Raw genomic sequence first — 21418 nt, 5'->3', positions numbered from 1 at the left:
CCATTGATGCTGTGTTTTTTGCTTTGGAAAGGGCGGCTCTTACCTGAGCATCTGAGATGTCAGGGGGGCAGCACTCTGCTGGGATAGATATTTGCCCTTTTGGTGTGGGGGGGGGAGAAGTTTGCGCTGAACCTGTCACCTAGGATGTTGGCAATGTCTGTGGGTTTGGTGTATTTTTTGTCATTTTGGACTAATTCTGAGCATATCTGGGAATTCCCACCCAGATTCCTAACATAACTAAAGAAAGCCTTGTGATTATCCTTAGTGTCCTGTGCAATTTTTCTCTCGAAGCTGGCCTTAGACGATTTTATGAGTGCCCGTAGTTTTTTGCTAATACTGATCAGAGATGCCTTCCCTTTTTGGGATTTTGCTCCATCATGTAGTAGCTTCCTCCTTCTATTGTATAGTTTATGGCTGGGGTCCACCAGACAGGACATCTGCCTTTGGAGGATTGGGTCTTGGCTTTATTTGGGATTGCATGATCCATGCATTCCTGAAGGTGTTCATAGAATGCGTTTATAAAGGATTCTGCTGTCTGGGCCGTATTTTCCACAGGCCCGGGGGCTTTGAAGGATTCCACCTCGGTTTTGAGGAGTGTGAAATTTGCTTTAGAGTAGTTTTTCACTGTGGTTTTCTGGGCAGGGGGTGGGGTCGGGATGTGAATATCCAGTGAGATTAATTTATGGTCTGATCTTACCAGTGAGGGATACACTTGTTGTCTGGAGCATAGAGTCCCCATGTTGGTGATGATCAGGTCCAGTATGTTTTCCCCTCTTGTGGGAGTGGTAACAAGTAGTTCCATAGCATTTGAGTTTATAAATTCTAGGAACCTTTGGGCTAGGGTGTTGGAGCTAGAATAATGCTCCCAGTCTATGCTTGAGTAGTTAAAGTCGCCCAATATAATGGTGTTTGGAGAGACCTTCATATCTTCCAGTGTTCTAAGGAAGGCCGAGTGGGGTTCCTGGGTTTGGGAGGGTGGTCTGTAGCTGGCTATAAACTGGAAGGCACTTTTACCCACTGTTAGTTGCACATGGATAGTCTCTGATGCTTCGTGCTGTGCCACCAACCTGGAGGTGTGGGTATCTTTGACGAATATTGATACTCCCCCTCCTTTTGTGGTTCGGTCCAAGTTTTGGGGCCGAAAAGCATGGTATGAGGTATAAAGTACAGTTTTGTACCTACCATAAATGTAGATGTCCGATAGATATGCAACTGCAGTCATAACATATGGGTTGTCCTGCCTCAGGCAGCCCTCGGTCGGCCGGATTCCAAAGTCTGGGTCTGGCGTCGGCTGGTGTCGCCTCCTCTCCGACGTCAGAGCTGCTGGAGTATAAAGGCATTGGCCGATGCCATCTTCTTCAGTGTTTCTTGCCCCAGATGCCAGGTACCCTCCTAGGAAGGCTAAATTTGGTGAATGGATAAACAATTCCAGACATGCACAACAGTAATAAACAGATACACCATAGGAGGTACCCCCAGCTAATAGGAAGGGGTAGTGGACCCATAAAGAAGGTTGCAGAGGGGTAGGAGGGTGGGAAAATCCGACTGCAGTTGCATATCTATCGGACATCTACATTTATGGAAGGTACAAAACTGTACTATGTCCTTCAAGAATGCAACTGCAGTCATAACATATGGGTTGAATACCATAGCCAAGCTGGGGGTGGATGGAACTAAGAAAGGGATGGTGTAGCTAAAATGCCCTGCAGAACTGCCGAAGCAAAGCCTGCTCGGGATCTGGAGTATAAGGGCAGGTTGTAGTGCTTGGTAAATGTATGCACGGAGCTCCATGTAGCAGCCTCTAGAATGTCCTTTGTAGCCACTCCTCTTAGGAAAGCTGTGGATGTGGTTATAGCTCTGGTGGAATGTGGCCTAATATTGGCTGGCACACCTTTTCCATGGAAAGAATAGAATCTGATGCAGTGTCCAATCCATTTTGAAATTGTTTGTTTGGAGATTGCTTTTCCTTGTACTCCAGCAGCATAGGCTACAAACAGTTGGTCAGACTTTCTGGTGGCCTTAGTTCTGTCCAAGTAGTAATGCAGTTGCCTGTGTATGTCCAAAGTATGCAGCAGCTTTTCCCCCCTGTTTTGCGGATTGGGGAAGAAAGTAGGCAGGTGAATAGCTTGAATTAGAGATACCCTGGATATTACTTTTGGCATGAATGTAGGATTGGTTCTTAGAGAAACTCTGTCCTGATGAAAAATGAGGAAGGGAGGTACTGCCATGAGTGCCTGTATCTCCGAGACTCTTCTTGCAGATGTGACTGCCAACAGAAAAAACGTTTTCCATGATAGAAATTGCATTTCTGAAGTTGCTACTGGCTCAAAAGGAGGAAGAGTTAATTTTTCCAAAACGAAATTGAGGTCCCATGCAGGTACTGGCTGTTTTCTGGGAGGTTTGATATTCTTTATCCCTCTTAGGAACTGTCTTAGCAAAGGATGGGAAAACACTGGTGGATCACAATTGTATTTTGCTGAGATTGCTGAGGCATGAATCTTTATAGAAGAATATGAGAGTCCAGTATGAAACATTTCTGCCAAGTATTCCAATATCTGAGGTATACTCAGTAATGTTGTATCCTGACCCCTGTTGGCATTCCAGATGCTGAATCTCTTCCACTTGGCTGAATAGGTTTTTCTGGTGGAAGGTCTGCGTGCTTCCAGTAAGATCTCTTGAACTTTTTTGGAAAGAGAGATAGCGGAAGGAGTCATGGTAACCTCCAGGCTGTCAGATGCAATGTTTTCAGGTTTTGATGGACAGTCCTGTAATTGTGTTGTGTTAGAAGCAGGGGCCATAGGGGCAGAGGCCACGGTTTGGTCCGAGTTATGCTCAACAGCAATGGGTACCAGTGTTGCCTTGGCCAGTCTGGAGCTATCAGAATGCCTGTTGGTTGTTCTGCTTTGATCTTTAGTATCACCTTGGTCAGCAGAGGTAGAGGAGGGAATGCATAAATTTTTAGGGAATTCCAGCTGAAGGAGAGAGCATCTGTTTTCCAGGCTAGAGGATGGTGGGTCCTTGTGCAGAACTTTTCCAGGTGATGATTCATGTGAGAAGCAAAGAGATCTACGTCCGGTCTTCCCCATGCCTTTGTTATTTGTGAGAAAATGTGAGGATGCAGCATCCATTCGTGTGGATCCAGGAAATTTCTGCTCAGCTTGTCCGCCAGTACATTGTCCTTGCCTGGCACAAACTGGGATTGCAAATGTATCTTCAGACTCAGGGATTTTTCCCAGAGAATCATTGTTAGTCTGCAGAGGGATAAGAATGAGTGCCTCCCTGCTTGTTTATATACCACATGACAGTGGTGTTGTCTGTCCTTATTAGCAAATGTCCTTGTTGTAGTGATTTTTCGAAAGTCTCGATTGCATGTATCACTGCCAACATCTCTTTTTGGTTTATGTGCAGATGTCTTTCCCTTGGTGTCCATAGACCTTGAATGCATCTGCCCTCCATGTGCGCCCCCCATCCATGATCTGAGGCGTCTGTTGTAATCATTTTACCTGCTTGAGGTTTGTGGAAGGACATGCCTTTGTTTAACTGACTTGCTTGAGCCCTCCACAAAAATTCTTTTTGCAGACATGGAATGAGTGGGATTACGTCCTCTAGGCTTTGGCTGTGTTGGGACCATAAGCTTTTTAAGTACCATTGCAGCTTTCTCATATGAAGTCTTACCAAAGGTATCAGAAGAATGCAAGATGCCATGAACCCCAGGGCCTGCAGGATTTTCCTTGCAGTTAGCTGGGAGAGCTTTGCTAGGCCTTTGAAGTACTCTGGTAACTGCTGTTGTTTCTCCTCTGTGAGGTAGGCCATTTGAGTTTCTGTGTCCAGTTTGGCCCCTAGGAAAATAATCTGTTGGGATGGCAGAAGTCTTGACTTTTGAATGTTGACTGTGTATCCCAAGGCCTGCAGTAGTTGAATGACATAGTCCAAGTTTGCTATTAAGGTTTGTTTGTTGTCTGCTTGTATGAGGCAGTCGTCCAGGTAGGGGTATATTTGAATCCCCTGGAGTCTGCAGTGTGCCACTACTGATGCCAGGCATTTCGTGAACACTCTGGGCGCAGTAGATAAGCCAAACGGCAATGCTGAAAATTGATACTGCTCTGTCCCTGCAAGAAATCTGAGGTATCTTCTGCAGCTTTGTCTGATTGGGACATGCAGGTATGCCTCCTTGAGGTCCAGAGTGACCAGCCAAGACCCCTTGCCCAGCATGGGAAGGAGTTGCTGCAACGTCAGCATTTTGAACTTTGGCACAATGAGAAAAGTATTTAGAGTAGACAAGTCCAGTATAGGCCTCCATTTGTTTTCTTTTCTTGGAACAAGGAATAGTCTTGAATAAAATCCCTGGCCTTGTTCCTGAGGAGGAACCCTTTCTATTGCTTTTATACTTAACAGCTTTGAAACTTGACTGAGTGCCTCTGCCCTTTGATGATGTGGCAGGTTTGGCATGCCTTGTCTTATTGGTAAAGTATGGAAGTGGAATCTGTAACCCTTGTCTATTAAATCAGAATCCAGTTGTCCTTGGTTAAGATATGCCAGTTTTTTGAGAATAAGGATAATTTTCCGCCCAAAGGTGCTTCTCTTTGAGCCCTTGTAGGCGGTATGAAAGTCAAGTCATTGTGATTGTCCTTGTGGTGCAGCTGGGCTGCCTGCACCACTTCTTTGATTTGGAGGTTGCCATTGGCGGCCCCTGTAGGATCCTCGGTATTGCCCTCTTCCTCGGGCACGCCTCTTTTTTCCCCTTTGAAACTTGTCAGAGTCTGGGAAGGACCAATTCTTTGAAGGCCAGTTTCTGCTGAACCTGGGTGGTTGAACCTGGAGGAAATCCTTGACTGTCTGTACTGACTTAGCTTTTTCCTCAATGGATTTCAACACATCTTGTGCATTAGCACCAAAAAGCTTCTGTTTTTCCAGAGGTGCATCAAGTAACTTTACTTTAACATGGTCTGGCAATGGCTGATCTTTTAACCAAGCATGTCTACGTATCACAGCCCCAGTCATAGCTGCCCTACATGAAGCCTCCAATGCATCATAACCACACTGAAGAAAATGATTGTTAACCTGCTGAGTGTTATGTATGTGATCCTGCAATGCTTTTCTATCAATAGGCTCAGGAGAGGCTAGCTTTTTCTGTAAGTCATCCAGTAAAAAATCCTGGTACTGAAACATATGAAAAAGGCAGTTAAGTGACCTCATGGCTAGGGTGGTAGAGGTATAAACTTTTTTACCCCATCTCTCCAGGGACCTAGCTTCCCTATCCGCTGGCAGTGGGTTCTTGGCAGTGGATGTAGCCACTCCTTTGGGGCCCTGTGAAATAGTTTCTAGATCCACAGAGTGGGCCTTAAAGAGATGTTTGTGAGTGTCAGGGACCCTATAATATCTGTCTGGCTTGACAGGAGCAGGGGGGAGAGAATAAGGGTTAGCACTGGAGTCAGAGAAAACGTCATCCAAAACATCCATAACAGGAGGAATAGCTAAAGGTCTGTGCTGGGGAAGCTTGAGGAAGGTACGTAGCCTTTTCCTGGAATCAGAGAATTCCTGACCCTGCCATTTAAAATGTTCCCTCATAGAGTGCAGGACTTCACCAAACGAGAAATCCTCTGGAGGGGAGGCAGAGGGAATTGATTCCTCAGCATCAGAGTCCTCATAGGCCTGGAAGGACTCTTCTTGGGTATCTGAATGCTCAGAATCCCCAGAGGCTTCATGTGAAGAGAGGTTGTCAGCCTGCTCAGTTCTGGGCCTTTTCTCTGCAGGTGGCTAAGAACCTCTGTCTGGGTGAGGCTGAGACCCCCTGATACGGGAAATCAGATCTGCAGCAAGATACATGATCTGTTTATCAGAAAAAGGGGCCTGAGCAGCAGGTTTAGGATGGGCCTTGGCCTGGCTGGCGGCCTTAGCACGTGCAAAGGCCTTGATGGACATGGATACAGGAGGCCTTGCAGCCCCACGTGCAGGAGTAACCTTGTCTACGGGAATGGTGTTGGGTAGATCCAGAACTTCGGTTTCTGGAGGAAAATCAACAACCGGCACCGGAGAGGTCTCCGAGACCGAAGGATGTGTTAACACTGTGTCGTCGGCCTGGAGCGGTTGAATTACCGCTTCCGAAGGGACCAAAGCACTAGCGGAGGATTTAGGAGTAGCATCGGTGGTGGACGCGGGCCAAGGATGTCGGTCCCGGTCCTTTCGTTTTTTGGTAGATTGAGCTGTCGGTTGATCCGATGGCATAATGTACGCGAAAGATTCACCGAAAAAGTCTTCGGCAAATTCTGCCTGGCGCCTGAGAGTGCGCTTATTAAAGCAAGCACAGGCAGCACAGGCCGAGACGTCGTGGTCTGGGCCCAGGCAAGGAAAGCAGTAAGAATGGAAGTCCTTATGAGGTATTTGTTTACTACAAGACAAACAATTATTAACTTTCTCAATTTGTTCTGACATCGGCTGAGGCAAGAAAAAATGTTCACCAACGGGGTACTTAGCTTTTAGATGACTTGGGTACTGAAAACACAGGAGCTGACCGACCGGCACTTGCGAACTGCTTCTGCTTCGGGCACCGCGCGGCAAGAAAGACTGAAGAAGATGGCGTCGGCCGATGCCTTTATACTCCAGCCGCTCTGACGTCGGAGAGGAGGCGACACCAGCCGACGCCGGACCCAGACTTTGGAATCCGGCTGACCGAGGGCTGCCTGAGGCAGGACAACCCATATGTTATGACTGCAGTTGCATTCTTGAAGGACATCCTGGTAGTGCTGGGGTGCTCTCGGGAGCCTTGAACCAGGTTTCTGTTACTGCACAGCTATCGATGTTCTCCATGCTAAGGAGAGTTTCGGGTGCATGCATCTTGAGGTTTAGACTTCTGGCGATGAGTAACACTACTCTTAGTTTCTTATCTCTTGTGATACCTATGGAGGTGGGTTTGTCTTTTGAGCCTTGCCTAAAAAAGGCACTATGGGGGTAGCAAGAGCCTTTGCCAATATCCGAAAGCCCAGGGGTGATAGGTGCAAGCCATCCCTAGCGAAGCATCGTGGCTTGTCGAGCGTGTCATCCCAGGCTGACAGGCATTGGATCCCCTTTGAATGACACCAATACTTAAGCCAATTGTTGAAATTGATCATCTTGTCTTCATATTGTGACATCATTCTTGGTGAGGGTAAGATGCTACTCAAGGTCAGGGTCATACCAGCCTGGGCTACATGCTCAGAGAGCTCCTCTATGTCTCTTTTCATGTAGTCCAGGGAGGTACATCTCAGGTCATTCACACCAGCATGGACAATGACTGAGTCATATTTGTACTTGCCTTGGAGTGACCTGAGTGCTTGTGTTATGTGGCGGATCCTAGCCCCCGACAGGCAGCTCACCATGACCTTCTCCTTGTTCAGCCTGGTGAGTGGGACGTCAGTGTGCCTGACGATAGAGTCACCTATTACAAGTGTATCAGGTGTGTTGTTTAGCCTTAAGGGCTGTGACTGTTCGGCACACTGGCTTTGTGAGCTATGTGTTGCATGTGTTTTGTTTTGGGGTAGCGGTTGCTTGGGTGTCTGCTTTGGAGGTCTCTGCTGCTTAGGCAGATTTTTATTTAGTACCTCCGAGTATGTTTTTGTGTGTTTATGTGTTTGGTTTGCTGTCATGGTAGGTCTATGTGAGACTGGAATTGTAGTGAGTATGGTTTCCTTCTCCTCCTGACTGGTTACGCCAGTACTGAGTTGAGAGAGCTTAGCCTTCAGTTTGGCTATATGGTTGCATCTCTCACATGTGTTGGAATTTGTTGGGAGGAGGAGAGGGTTATCTGTGTACATGAGTCAGTTGTAACATTGCCTCAAGATTCCCAGATTCACCAGCTGGACCGGAGAGGAGATTGACAACTGACCTTTGGACATGCTAGAATAGTATTTGGAATTCCTTTATAATTGAAAAAAGGGCCAATGGGGAACAAGGTACTCAAGGGGAGCTTGTGAGGGTGTAGTGCTTTTAATTTTTTAGTGCTGACTTATATAACTGCTTTAGTGAGCAAGTGCCAGGTAACTTAAATGCAATGTGTTACAGGTAACTTAAATGCAAAACTGACAAACAGTAACTTTCTTTCAAGTGAAACAAGGAAATAAGTACAGTAAGCAATGCAGATATCACTATGTTGTGAATATCCTTGGTGAATATGGACACTCCTCCACCTTTAGTGTTTCGGTCCTGGTTTGGTGGCCGAAAAAAGTGTGGTAAGAGTTGTAGCCTGGTATTGCAGAGGTCCCCTCTGGAGCCATGAACCAGGTCTCAGTTACTGCACAAATATCGATATTCTCCATTTTTAGGAGTGCCTCGAGAGAGTGCATTTTGAGTTTTAGACTTCTAGCATTGAGTAGCATTGCCGTCAGATTTTGCATGCTTGTACCGGTTACAGTAATGGTTTTGTCCTTTGAACTTTGCCTAAAAAGGCACTATACGGGTGGCCAATGCCTTAGCCAGTAACCTGAATCCCAGGGGCGACAGGTAAAGACCATCTATGGCAAAGCATCATGGTCTATCGATCATGTCGTCCCAGGCAGACAGATACTGGATCCCCTTTGAATGACACCAGAAACTTAGCCAATTGAAGTCAATCATTTTGTCCTTATACTGTGGTATATTCTGGGTGAAGACAAAATGCTACTTAGGGCTAGGGTCATACCTGCCTGGGCCACATGATCTGAGAGCTCTTCCATGTCTCTTTTCATGTACTCCAGGGAGGTACGCCTCAAATCATTCACTCCAACATGGACAATGACAGAGTCATATTTGTACTTGTTGTGGAGTGACTTGAGTGCATGCGTTATGTGGCGGATACTGGCACCCGACAGGCAGCTGACTGTAATTTTCTCCTTGTTCAGTCTGGTGAGTGGGACATCAGTGTGCCTGACTATAGAGTCACCTATGACTAAAGTGTTGGGTAAATTGTCTTGCCTTAGGGACTGTTGTTGGGTGGCACATTGGTGTTGTGAGCTAAGTGACACGTTGGTTGTGACTGGTGTGTGTTTGCGTTTCAGCTTCGGAGGTGCTTGTTGCTTGGGCATGTTACTGTTAAGGGCCTCCACATATGTGGGTTTAGTGTTGCTATGTGTGGGTGTGGGTGTTGGTGGTGTGGGTTTAGAAGGGCTATGTGTTGCTTGAGGTGTACTGCAGGTGTTAACCTTCTCCTCTTGACTGTCTAGCACAATCTTGGGTGGAGAGAGCTTTGCTTCCAGTTTGGCTATGTAAGTGCATCTCTCACAGGTTGTAGTGTTTGGTGGTAGGAGGATATGGTTGTCTGTGTACATGAGGCAATTGCTGCATTGCCCCAGTATGCCCAGATTCACCAGGTGGACAGGGGAAATTACCAGAAGCTGACCCTTGGACATGCCTGGTTTGGTGCTTTTTTTTTTTGTAAAGTACAAGAGCTGTTTTCCTTTACCTTAGCAAGGTACTTTGCAATTATAGGCTGTTTAGTGCCTACAGTGAAATTATCCTTATTAACAATGAGAGTTGAGTGCGTGTATCAGTTTAAGACGTCCTAGTACTTTCCAGCAAGTTTTAAAGCAAGTGCTAGTCATAGGGATGCTTAAAGGTAAGATGAAAAAAAATGGTTGATCCTAAACACTGCAGTATGCACTAAGGAGTCAGATGTGAAAGTAGGTAACTTAAGTTTTACCTGTCTAAAAAGTTAAGTTTTAGTGGAGAGTCACTATTTTTAAAAAAGCAAGATAGATTGAAAGGGGGTGGTCACTTTTGTATTCTGGTACTATGGAATACAGTAGGATGGCCAATAAATTTAAATAGTTGAAGGGGAGTGATTTCACAAAATGATAATTCTGTGCTTAGTCACACAAGCCAGTAAAAACAGAGAGGAAATGAGATATATGGTCAAATTAACATAAGGGGAAGGCAACTAGAAAGACAGTGTTGTTTAAGGACACTACAGTAACCGTGTGGGAGGGTGGGGAAAAATTTTCTGCCTGACTCAAGAGACAGAGCTGTGGTCTCTTTTCAAGTTTTAATATGCAGTTAAAAGCACAATACAAGTAAACACAAGGTATATAAAACAAATCACAGTATTTAAAATAGAAAAAGGCAATAAAGTAATACAACAAATAAAAAGCAAACTAACCTTTCCCTCACAGCAAAGTGTAGCAAAGTCTGGGTGAGCCTTTCTAGTAAAGCTCTGAAATGTTTTATTTTAACCTTTAAATAGAAGGTTTAGTTCCTAGCCCCACCCCCTCAGTTCACAGATGATTAACCTTAAATGACCTGTTCTATTGAGCTGTAGTAATTTCTGCCTGACTCACAAGAGACAGAGCTGTGGTCTTTTTTCAAGTTTTAATTTGCAGTTAAAAGCAGAATACAAGTAAAACACAAGGTATATAAAATAAATCACAGTATTCAAAATAGAAAAAGGCAATAAAGTAATACAACAAATAAAAAGCAAACTAACCTTTCCCTCACAGCAAAGTGTAACAGAGTCTGAGTGAGCCTTTCTAGTAAAGCCTTGTTGCCCCAGTAGAGAGACAGATCAAATTGCTGGGCATGAGGAAGGTATCTGCTCTGAGGGGGAAGAGGCTGACTGAGTGACTGTAAGAGACAATGCCTTCTACACTGTCTCAAAGTCTGCCCCCCCCCCCCCCGAAGAGGGAAAGGAGCTCAAACCAAGACAGAATTCCTTGGAACAGAGACAGAAGCTGGAGATTAACTGAACTGTGCCAAAGCTCCATGGTGCAGTGGCAGCTTTGAAAAAATTGGAGTCAACTCCTGCCCCTCGGAGCCAACAGGACAGACATGGTTCCGGGAGATCTCTGGCTGCGAAACAGCCAAAAAACTCAAGGCAATAACCGGTTCCGAAAAGAGAAAGAGATCTCCCGAACTGATACAACTGGCACCAGATGACTAAGAGCTGTAAACTCTGAAGCCTCTGAGGAGGTCAGTGTAGGAGGGTGAATGAAGGTTTGGCTCCTGAGCCCATAGGTGCGGAGCTGAAGGAAGTCTTATGTAACCTTTTGCCCACAAAGTTTTATTTATCAGTCTCTATATGTCAAGTTCTGTGAAGCTTTTGGTGGAACACACTGATGACAGAGAGGGTGATTTGGGTCTCTGAAGAAAAACCTTGGGTAACTCACCCACAAAGGGTCAATAAATGGAAAGTAACAACTCCTGGGAAGAGATTCCTTTTGCTCTATATCCATAGTTTGTGCCAAAGAAATCGGCATCAATGTAGAACGAGAAGGTAAATCTTGTGTCAAAGCCAACAGTATCAAGGGTTTTCATGAGGAAATACTGGTTAGAGCCAGCATTTTCCCAGTACCAAAAAACTGCAATCAGAATCCTTTGTCTCAGAGGAGCTTTTAGGAGCCAAGGATCTATGCTTCTTAGCTGGCAGTGCCGAAGGGGAGGATGGCACCGACAAACTCCTCTTTTTGTCCTTCTCCAAAGAGGATGAAGAAGAAGGGGAAGAAATAACCGTTTTGCTTTTTTTTTTTTTTTTCCCACAGCAAATATGGCCTTTCAAAAGGTGGATGGAATCGGAATGAAGCCTTTCAAAATCAGCTTGTTCCTCCTCTCAACAAGAGCCCTATGGCTAAAACCATAGCAAACACTGCAATCTTCCTGTAAATACACAGGACCAAAACAATAAACACATGAAAGATGCAAGTCTGATAGAGGAATGTTAATGGCCGCACTTCACACACACACACACACACACACACACACACACACACACACACACACACACACACACACACACACACTTCACATACACACTTCACATACACACACACAAGACATGCAAAACTCTCTACCAGAATAGACAGAAGTAAGGCAAACTTTTTTATACAAAGATGACAGTTTAGGAGTACACAGAAGTGTATGAAGGAATGCTATCAGCAATGATATAGAGCATACACTAGAGTGTATGGAAAGGGACAAGTGATACAAAATAATGGGTAGAGAAACAGTAAAAAAAATAAACACTGAAAGAGAGAAAAAGCTTGAAAAATATAAGAAAAAGCTATTCAAAAAGTGAAACTAAGCTCGAGAGCTCTAGTGAACGTGTCTGTCCGGAAAAGTGGCAAATGAGATCTGGGGTAATGTTTAGACAGGCATTATGGGTAGAGGTGAAGCTTGAGAGTTTTTGGTCAGTGTGAACTGTTGCAATGACTAAATCCATATGTCAAGGATAAAATGAAAACTGACATCATCAGATCACTGTTCTTTTTATACTGCATGCATATGCTCATACAGACTAGTATTCAGTTTCACTATAATTTCTCCACTGTAGAATAGTAAACAACTAGGTTCATAGGTACTTACTAGGTTAATGATCTGTGAAGATTCTAAGACACCTAGGTTTGCATTCCGATTTTTTTTCTAACTCTTACATTTTGTGCGTAAATACCTGAGAGGATTGGGACATTTACTTATTTTCCCAATCCATGAGGGACATGGGTGCTACACTAGGGGTGAAATTATGCTTTCCCCATTCAGTCATCTAAATTATGTTCAAACAGTTTTCCAGAGGATGCTGTCACTGTGGCAGTTACACAAAAGGTCATGCTTGCCAAAGGATACTATTACACATTTTTGGTATTTAGTTTCAGTCCATAGTCTTCACACCACCCACTGGTTTGGGAATGACTTTCCTGGAGGTGCGGGTCTCTGTGATGCAATTGGTTGGTGTGTTCAGCTGTTAACTGAAAGGTTGGTGGTTCAAGCCCAACATGGGACGATGCTTTCAGGTGGGAGGTTTGCATAATGGTTAAGATGTTTACCTGCCAAACTCAAGGTGCAGGGTTTGATTCTCAAATGGGGTAACTGGCTATACTTAAAATGGCCCACAAGAGCAGTTAACCTAGAACTAATCTATGAACCTATGGTGACTTCTGGAGAATTTACTTTTAACGTTTGTTTTCTCCTCTGTGAATTAAATGCCAAAGAACAATGGCCTAAGGATTGAGCCTTGGGTACCTAATGACAGGTCTTTTGGAGGAGATATAGCTGCCTCCCCCAATTTCCTGGATTCTGATTTTAGTCACAGTGCTCATCAATGAGTAGCATAGGGATTTACATTTATTTGTGAGAGTTTATCCATGACACCAGTGTGTGGGATGCAGCTGAATGGCTTTGGTAGGTCTAGACATATGGTGTGCACTGATTTGTTCTCATCCATTGCTCCTATAACCTTCTCAAAGAAATTAACCAGGTTAAGTTGGCAGAATCTGTTTTTGATAAACCCAAGCTGGTTTGTACTGAGAGTTTGTAGGTTGGCTATCTCATTACTTATTAGTTCCATAATAACACTTTCCATAGCCTTACATATAGGCTGGTCAGTTGACACCACATCTTTGTGCAAGGGGATGACTGCTGATGTCCTCCATTTAATGGGTACAAAGCCTGTTTGGTGGCTGACATTAAATCGCCTCTGTAGAGAGCCTGACAAGCCCCATTTCAGTCTGATGGGTAGGCAGGTATGGTACTCAGCCCCCGTGGAAGTAGTGTTCTTAGCCTTGGATAGTGCCTTGAGGACATGATCCTGTGAAACTTGAGGGGGGTGCAGATGCAGGTATGTGATCTGGGAAAATATAAGGAGAGTGGGGGGTGAAGTTAGAGCAAAATGTGTCCACCAGTACATTAGCTATGTCTGCTGGATCTAAATATGTGATGCTATTTACTGTAAGTTTTGCTCAGTTCTAGGCAATGTTTTTGAGGTCTATGACATAATTAAAGAAAGCTTTGTGGGTATCAGTCACCTGGATGGCTATTTTTTACCTCACATCTGGCCTTGGCTGATTTGATAAGGGTCCAGAGTTCCCTGTTTAGTTTAGTAACAATGTATTTAACACATTGAGAGTTATATTTATTTTTGTGTGCGATGAGTTTTTTCTTTTATTACAGAATCTGTTTATATTTGGGTTCTGCCATTGTAGTGTATTCTTAAATTATGCATTGTATTTATTTTGGATGGGTCAGATGCGTCTATGCAGCTAATTACATCTGCATAGAATTTGGCATCCATCAAAGGTTTCTTCATAATCAGGTTTGAGGGTTTTTTGAATTTGGCCAGGAGTCACTCAGTTTTAGTAGATAATGCTTAGCATAATCTTTAAATACTAAAGCATTAGAAGGTGCTTCCTGGTTAAGTTTTATGGTGAATGTAACAGATTTGTGGACTGATTTGACCAGGAAGAAGTAACAATTGGTGGGGAGCAAAGCTACCTCTTGTGTTTTAGGGCCAAGTCCAGGATTTTGTCACCCCAGGTAGGGGCATCGACAAACTGGCCCAGAGACTTTGTATTGATGAAGTCCAGAAATTTCTGGACATACATGTTTGAGGATGTACAAGTCTCACAACTGATGAAGGGGTAGCTGAAGTCTCCTGGAAGAATGGTGTTTGGCTTAATGCACAGGGATTCTGTACTTGTTAGGTATGAGGTATTAGCTGATGGAAACACAGAGGAGCTTTTACAGTTAAATATAATAAGGGGATTTGTTAAGAGTAAGTTGGACATGAAGAAAACCAGGTCATTATCTTGTTTACTGGTAGTTAGCTATGATATGATAAGGGGTTTTGTTAATATTAACTTGGTCAGGGGGAGTTCTACATCATTATCTTGTTTAACAAGTCTGGAGGTGAACTTTTTTTTTAATAATATGGCGATACTGTGAGCTTTACTGCCTTAATCAAAGGCAGTGGGCCTGAAAGGTTGGAAGGCACTAAAACCATGTAATAATGGACTGCTCTCATACGTTTTGAACCAGGTCTCTATGGTAATGCATACATCAACATGTTCCAGGGTAAGGAGCACCTTTAGGGAGTGGATTGTTTTTCTTGGGGGGTTGTTTATGATCCTAGTGTAGACTGGCAATAACTTTAAGTTAGCTGAATTCTGTTTATGTTGGAAGCTTTAGAAGTCTAATGTGAACCCAAAACACACACTATTGGAGTAGACAAGGATTTAGTCAATATACAAAAGTCTTTGGGAAATAGGTGCAGACCAGCTCTGGCAAAACAGTTAGACTGTCTAGCATTACCTCCCAGGGAAATATATATTATACCCCCTGTGAATGACACCAGAAGCTAAGTCAATTGTTTAAGTCAATAATCGTTGTTGGTATTACAGCATTACTCTTGCTGACAGTAGAATACTGCTCAAGGCTAGATTCATAGCACCTTCAGACACATACTCCGAGAGTTTCATCATGACTCCCTCTTCATATGGTCCAAAGGGGTACATTTCAAGTCATTTATACCCACATGTGCTACAACTATGTCATGGGTTTACTTGAGATGCAGGGACTTAAATGATTGTGTGATGTGCTGAATCCTGGCACTCGAAACACAACGGACTGTGACCATCCCCTTGCACAGCCTGGTGAGTGGTGCATCAGTGTGCTTCACTATGGTGTCTCCTATGACTAGGATATTCAAATGAGTGAAAGTCTTCCTTATGGGCTTTTGACATGAATCAAGTGTGAGTCTGTGTAGGTTGCTGAGGGCACTTGTTTCTTAGGTTACATTTAGGAGGCATTTGTGGTTCTGGTAGGTTACTTTTAAGAGCATCAATATATATATATATATATATATATATATATATATATATATATATATACACACACACCTGTGTGTGTGGTCTGAGTTGTGATTTGTGTAGTATGGTATGTGGTGCTGACAGCCCTCTTGTTTTTTTGTAGAGCTTGACATAAGAACTTTGCCTCCAATAAATTTAACTACATCTCTCACACACTGTGTAAGTTTAAGTCACAGGTGTTTTTTAGTCAACATGAGACAATTGTTGCATTTTCTCAGAATGCCCATTTCAACCAAGCTGGCTGCAGAAGACAGATATGAATGGCAAATCCATGATTCCAGGTGCTTATCCATGTGAGATAAAAAGTGAGGGTGTAGCACCTTGGAGTTTTGGAGCTGATTTACTAGAGTGTTAACTGTCAAAGAATAACCTACGTCTCCACACAAGGAGCACTGTGCCTCTTAACACAAGACCAGAGCCATTGTGTGCAACTACTGAGAAAAAGTGTTTTGACGTAGGTAAGGTACTGACTTGAGAATACACTAATAAGTGTTGACAGAGAAAAAATGGATTGAAAACCATACCAGGTAGATAATAAAATCATTTGTACAGATTGCTTATGAGATCACCTTAAACATGCAAGAATGTACCACTGCTTAACTCTGCAGTATTATGTGCATTACAGTTGCAATACAGAGGAGCTAAATACCTATAACTACCACTTTTAGACTACTGGCAAACAAGGCTGAATGCACCTTACCTACCAGGAGTGAATGACCATCTATATGTTAAATGTGGTTTTGAAAAATAAATTTAACCCTTTGGAAATTTAATCTGACATGACATGATGTATTTCAAATGGTTTTATTAATAATTTACTTAGTACATCAAACTCACCATATACAGACCAAACAAAGCACGCATGTTTCTGTTGTTTAGCTTCAGCGCTTGTGAAAAATACTTTCTGGCCAACTCGAGGTTCTCAATGCCACCCTGAGTATACTTCACCTGCAAAGTAAAATTATACAATCAGCTATATTAATGAGGAGAATTTTGCTCACAAAACACAATTCTGAAAAATGTAGTGACACAGCAAAGTTGATTAAGGCTCTAAGCTGCTAATGAGCTACTGTCTCTAGTTGAGAGTTTGACTGCCTCATTCTTCAATTGCCTTCAATGTGTCTCCAAGCAAGTCACTTAACCAGACAGGGCTCTGGGACAATTAGGACATTGGGCTAGGATCTACAATGGTCCTCTGGAGTCCATACCTAAAAAGTACCTATGAACCTCATACCCATGCAACTTAAAAATATTTGCTTGAGAGAAATAAAATCAGCAGCTTTATCCATCATACATGGAAGCTATGAAACGCTCTATTTAGCTGTTTAGTTGGGGACAGCCCACGGTGTCCCCTGCATCCACCTAAGCACTTCTTATAAGAACACAGATAGCTGGATGAACAGGACTGACATGACAGCTGACACAAAAACAAAAGCAAGGAAGAGACAACATATGCAGTACATGCTACAAGTACCACACATAAAAAGCTGCTTTTATAATTTACTATTTAGTCACAACAGCAGCAACTTTTTAGAAGACCCAAGGTATGCTTCAGCACACCTACACGTTAGAACAAAGACAACCTGTTCACTCCAAGAGCACACTGGCAGTGCACGTGTACTTTTAAGGATATTTAATTAATGTGCTTGCTGTGATATGAATATGATCCTTCACAGTTTTACAAAATTAAATATGAGATAACATACATGTTCCTAAGAGCCCCATGCCTATAAACTCACTTGTTTTTACCAAAAAGACCACTAAGCACAAGCAACAAAGAGAGAATGAAGGATGGGCAGTTATTGTAAAAGTACAATCAGATAAAAGGCTCATGATAACAGCAAATCCTAGCCAGGGATTGGCATGCACACAGCTGCTCGAGTTTGCTCACTATAACAGGAAACAATGAAAGTGTAGGATCACTATTGCAGTAACAGCAACATATACATTCTAGTAGCCCATAAAAAGCCTATACCTGGTACAGCAACAACTATATAGAAAGACAACAAGAACAAATGTGTGCATGAGCTGGGGAGGGGGGTGGTTATAGAAGGGAATGTGTCCTTACTATTACGGTGAGCATTCACATAATTCAGCTTTATTCTTACCTGCAAGTATTCACAACTGGGATTTTATGGCCAGGCTGCAGATGTTCCACCTGATCAATAGCCTAGCATTAACCTAGGAACCTATGAAAGAAGCTTGCAACCTGTGGCTCTGCAGCAGCACATGACTCATTCGTTGCCTCCCGTGACTCTGTCGCAATTGTAAAATATGGCAAGGCTTAACAGCAATACAACAAAAGCACATGCATGTTAATAAAAATTTTAAAATGCACACTGATAGCAAAGCTATAGGCACAGTTTTTTTTGCTGTTTTAATTAAAAAAAAAACATGCACAACTCAAGGCAAATCACTTCCCTAATCAGGAAGCTACACTCACTGTCGATCTTGGAAAAGAATTTGAAAAATAAGTCTCATCTTATATTTTCACGTGCACACATCTGATATATAGCATGTCCATCAAGACAGTCAAAGAAAATTCTGTTGCACCTATAGATAAGACAGCCTGCTTGTGATGTCTGACGAATAAGTAGCCTCAAAAATACTGTAATTAGTTATATTTTTCATGAAAGATGCATTAGTACTTGCTGCCTAGAAGGACTGTGTCCTAATCTCCTTAGCCTGTTTCATTGTATAGTTCTCTCTATAAAGCAGTTTTGTTGCACTGTTCTAACTACTGGAAGGGTCTCTTAATACATGACACAATATGTTGATCATGTTGTCTCTATAATTTACTTCTCTCACTGCAAAACCTATATTGCACATGTATACCCAAAGTATGTAATGGACTTGCACATTTCTTGCCTTGTTAAGGACAGAAAACATGCAAATGGGGTGAGTGGTTTGAATATAATTCAAACAGCACATTATGCTCAAATGACGGAATTACTCTTAAGAAACACGCTATCCTTGTTAAAAAAAAAAAAAAAAAAAAGGTACAGATGTATAAAATCTTGCCATAACAGTAGATGCCTTCTTCACTTTTGCAGCATTCTTTACATAAGGGATCACCTGCCAAAGATAGCCCAAAGTTCAGCCAGGATATCAAAGCCTTTAGATTTTATACGCACCATACTTCACGTGTGCTTCCTGCATAGTCACACGTATGCTTCCTGCGTAAGGTACAGGGCATAAAGGTGACATACGGACGCAAACACTCAAATGATCTACCCCAGAAGGAAAAGAATACCTTCTGGGACAAAACAGATTATGTACATCCAGAAAGAAAAAAAGGCAAAAGGAAAGAGGAAGCAAGGGCCCCTTGGCCAGGAGGGTAACAAAAGCACTGGCACAAGAGCTAGGAAAGAGGGAGATGGAAGAAAGGACCAAATGCTGCAACAGTGAAGAGAAGGACATCTACTGTTATGGTAGGAGCCACACCACTGTTGCAGTATTCTTTACATAAGGGAGAGTACAAGAACTAAATAGAATGCTGGGAGGAGGAAGGCACAAAAAAGCCCTCTACAGACCCCTGCAGATAAGCCCTGGCAAAACCTGCCCTGGCCCTGGAAATAACATACAATTTATAATGCTTATTGAAAGTATGAAGAGAGAACAAAATAGCAGCCTCAAAGATGTAGTTGGTGTCCAAACCCTTGAAAAAGGCAGCAGAGGAATCAACCGCCTAGAATAATGTGCCTTTACACATGAAGAAAACATTTGCTATGAAAAGAATAACAAAAGGAAATGGCCTAAAATATCCTGGATGAGATGGTTTGCTTAAAAACAGCCAAACACAAAGTCCTGGGAAGAAAAGAAATGAAAAGCTGCTCTGACTTGCAAATTGCCTTTGTTTTATTCAAATAATACCAGGGCTGTCTATGCAGATTCAAGGTGTGGAGAACCTTCTCTCTGGCAGACTGTCGAAAAGGAAAAAAGGAAGGAAGGTACACTGATTATGGGACAACTCATTAAGCACCTAGGGCATAAAATAAGGATTGGTTTAAAGATAATGGCTAAAATTGGAGCCCAATGTCTTGCCCTTATGAAAAGAAAATGCGCATATGGAACTAAGAATTTCAATCTATGATCAGCAATCAGTATATTCCAATGACGATGGACAATATCCATAAGAATATTGGTATTGTGACCATATGTAGTAATCAGCCAAATCTCAAAAGCCCCAGACTGTTTTGATTCCTGATAAACCAACAACTCATTCCTATCTTTGGCAGAAGCCCATTTGCTTGTACAGAATACTTCCATTAGCCATTATAAACAATGGGATGAATCCATCAGACCCAAACAGCAACAAACAATCACAGGGGAACCATTATATGGCTGTGTTCTGTGTGGTCATTGCACACATTGTACAAGTGTAGTTAAGTCCAAGCACTCTTCCATAAAAATATGGCTGTGGTATTTGATATTAAATTTTTGGCCAATCGCAGTACCGACTGGATCATTTATCTTGCTACATGCTCATGTTCAGCATTTTACATTAGGCAGACCACTCGACCATTAAGGTTACGCATGAAGGACCATTTCAGTGATATCAGAAATAAAAGGCAGTCCAATGCTTTATATAAACACTCACTTACACACACTACTGCCTGTGTTAGATTTACTATCATTGACAGGATAGTAGGGGATGGGATTAACAAAACTGGGTGGCATTCCATATTAAATAACAAAGAAAAAAGTGGATTATTAAATTGGGTGGGTTGTTTCCACCAGGATTGAATGAGCAATTATAATTATCCAATGAATAGAGATTTTGAAGTTAACCAGGATGTATATAACAGGGCACTGTGTTGTGATGGAATATATGTTTAACACTGGGGAAGGCTATTGCAGCTGAAACCGGTCTGATTTGTATTTTTGTGGGGTAATTTATGCATACTACCCCTATGGTGAATTAAATTCATTTGCTTTCCACACTATATTGTGCTGGCCTGCTTATTCTGACTATCACTGTAGCCTCCTCATATGAAGCCTGGCGAGAGGAAGCATGGGAATAGTGGATGTCATAAACTTCAGAATACCAAGAAATTCCCTATCCATAAGAGAGGACAGAGGAAGGAGTATGGAATAAGGCTGTTAGCAACAAAACCTTTGAAGAACGAAAAGAAGCCAACATAGGAAGAGTCTGAAGCCTGCACCCCAGGAAAATATGATCTTGGGAGGGTATCAGAACCAATTTCTTGAGATATATGATGAATCTCACACTTTGCAAAAGACAAGTGGTAAAGGTAAGATCCTGCAAAAAAGCTGCTGGGAGGAGGAGCCTGAATGAAGAGGTCATCTACATAGGGGAAAAATCTGTATACCCAAACATTTGCAAAAGGCAGTGACAGCAGCAACACATTTTGTGAATACCCTTGGGACAGTAGAAAGGCCAAAGGGCAAAGCATAGGACTGTAAATAAGAGGAAGAAACAGAGAAACATAAAAATATTCTGAACACAGGGTGAGTGGGGATGTGAAGGTATGCATCCTTCAAGACCAGAGAAATCAGGAAGGCCTGGGGAAGAAGAGGAGGAAACAAGGTCTGAAGAGACAACGTCCAGAAAGAAGGGATCTTATGAAAGGTACTAAGAAGAGAAAGATCCAAAATTGGTCTCCAGGTACCCTCCTTCAGAGGAACCAAAAAGACTCCGGAGTAAAAAACTATTTCTACTTGGGAGGGAGGAACAGCCTGAATAGTACCTTGATCTAAAAGGGACTGCAAAAACCTTTGGGAAATGAGGAAGCTGCTCCACAGGATGCTGTGGCATGGCTGATAAATGACAAGACAGCATCCAGGAGCCCAAGTTGATCTGATACCAAGTTCAAAGAGAC

General features: G+C 42.8%; 1 protein-coding gene across 1 annotated transcript in view; it reads right to left on the bottom strand.

The window, feature by feature from the left end:
- The window catches only part of EMC2 (ER membrane protein complex subunit 2), a 1476345-nt gene that overhangs the window by 618735 nt on the left and 836192 nt on the right, over positions 1-21418 (bottom strand). The window contains exon 9 of the mRNA XM_044065735.1: positions 16413-16523. Coding sequence (XP_043921670.1) covers positions 16413-16523 — 111 coding nt within the window. The remainder of the gene's footprint in view (positions 1-16412; positions 16524-21418) is intronic.

This window comes from Protopterus annectens, chromosome 3.part0 (genome assembly GCF_019279795.1).
Source record: "Protopterus annectens isolate FY-2018-M chromosome 3.part0, PAN1.0, whole genome shotgun sequence".
Lineage (NCBI taxonomy): Eukaryota > Metazoa > Chordata > Ceratodontiformes > Protopteridae > Protopterus > Protopterus annectens.
This window is presented reverse-complemented; position numbering and strand designations above follow the sequence as displayed.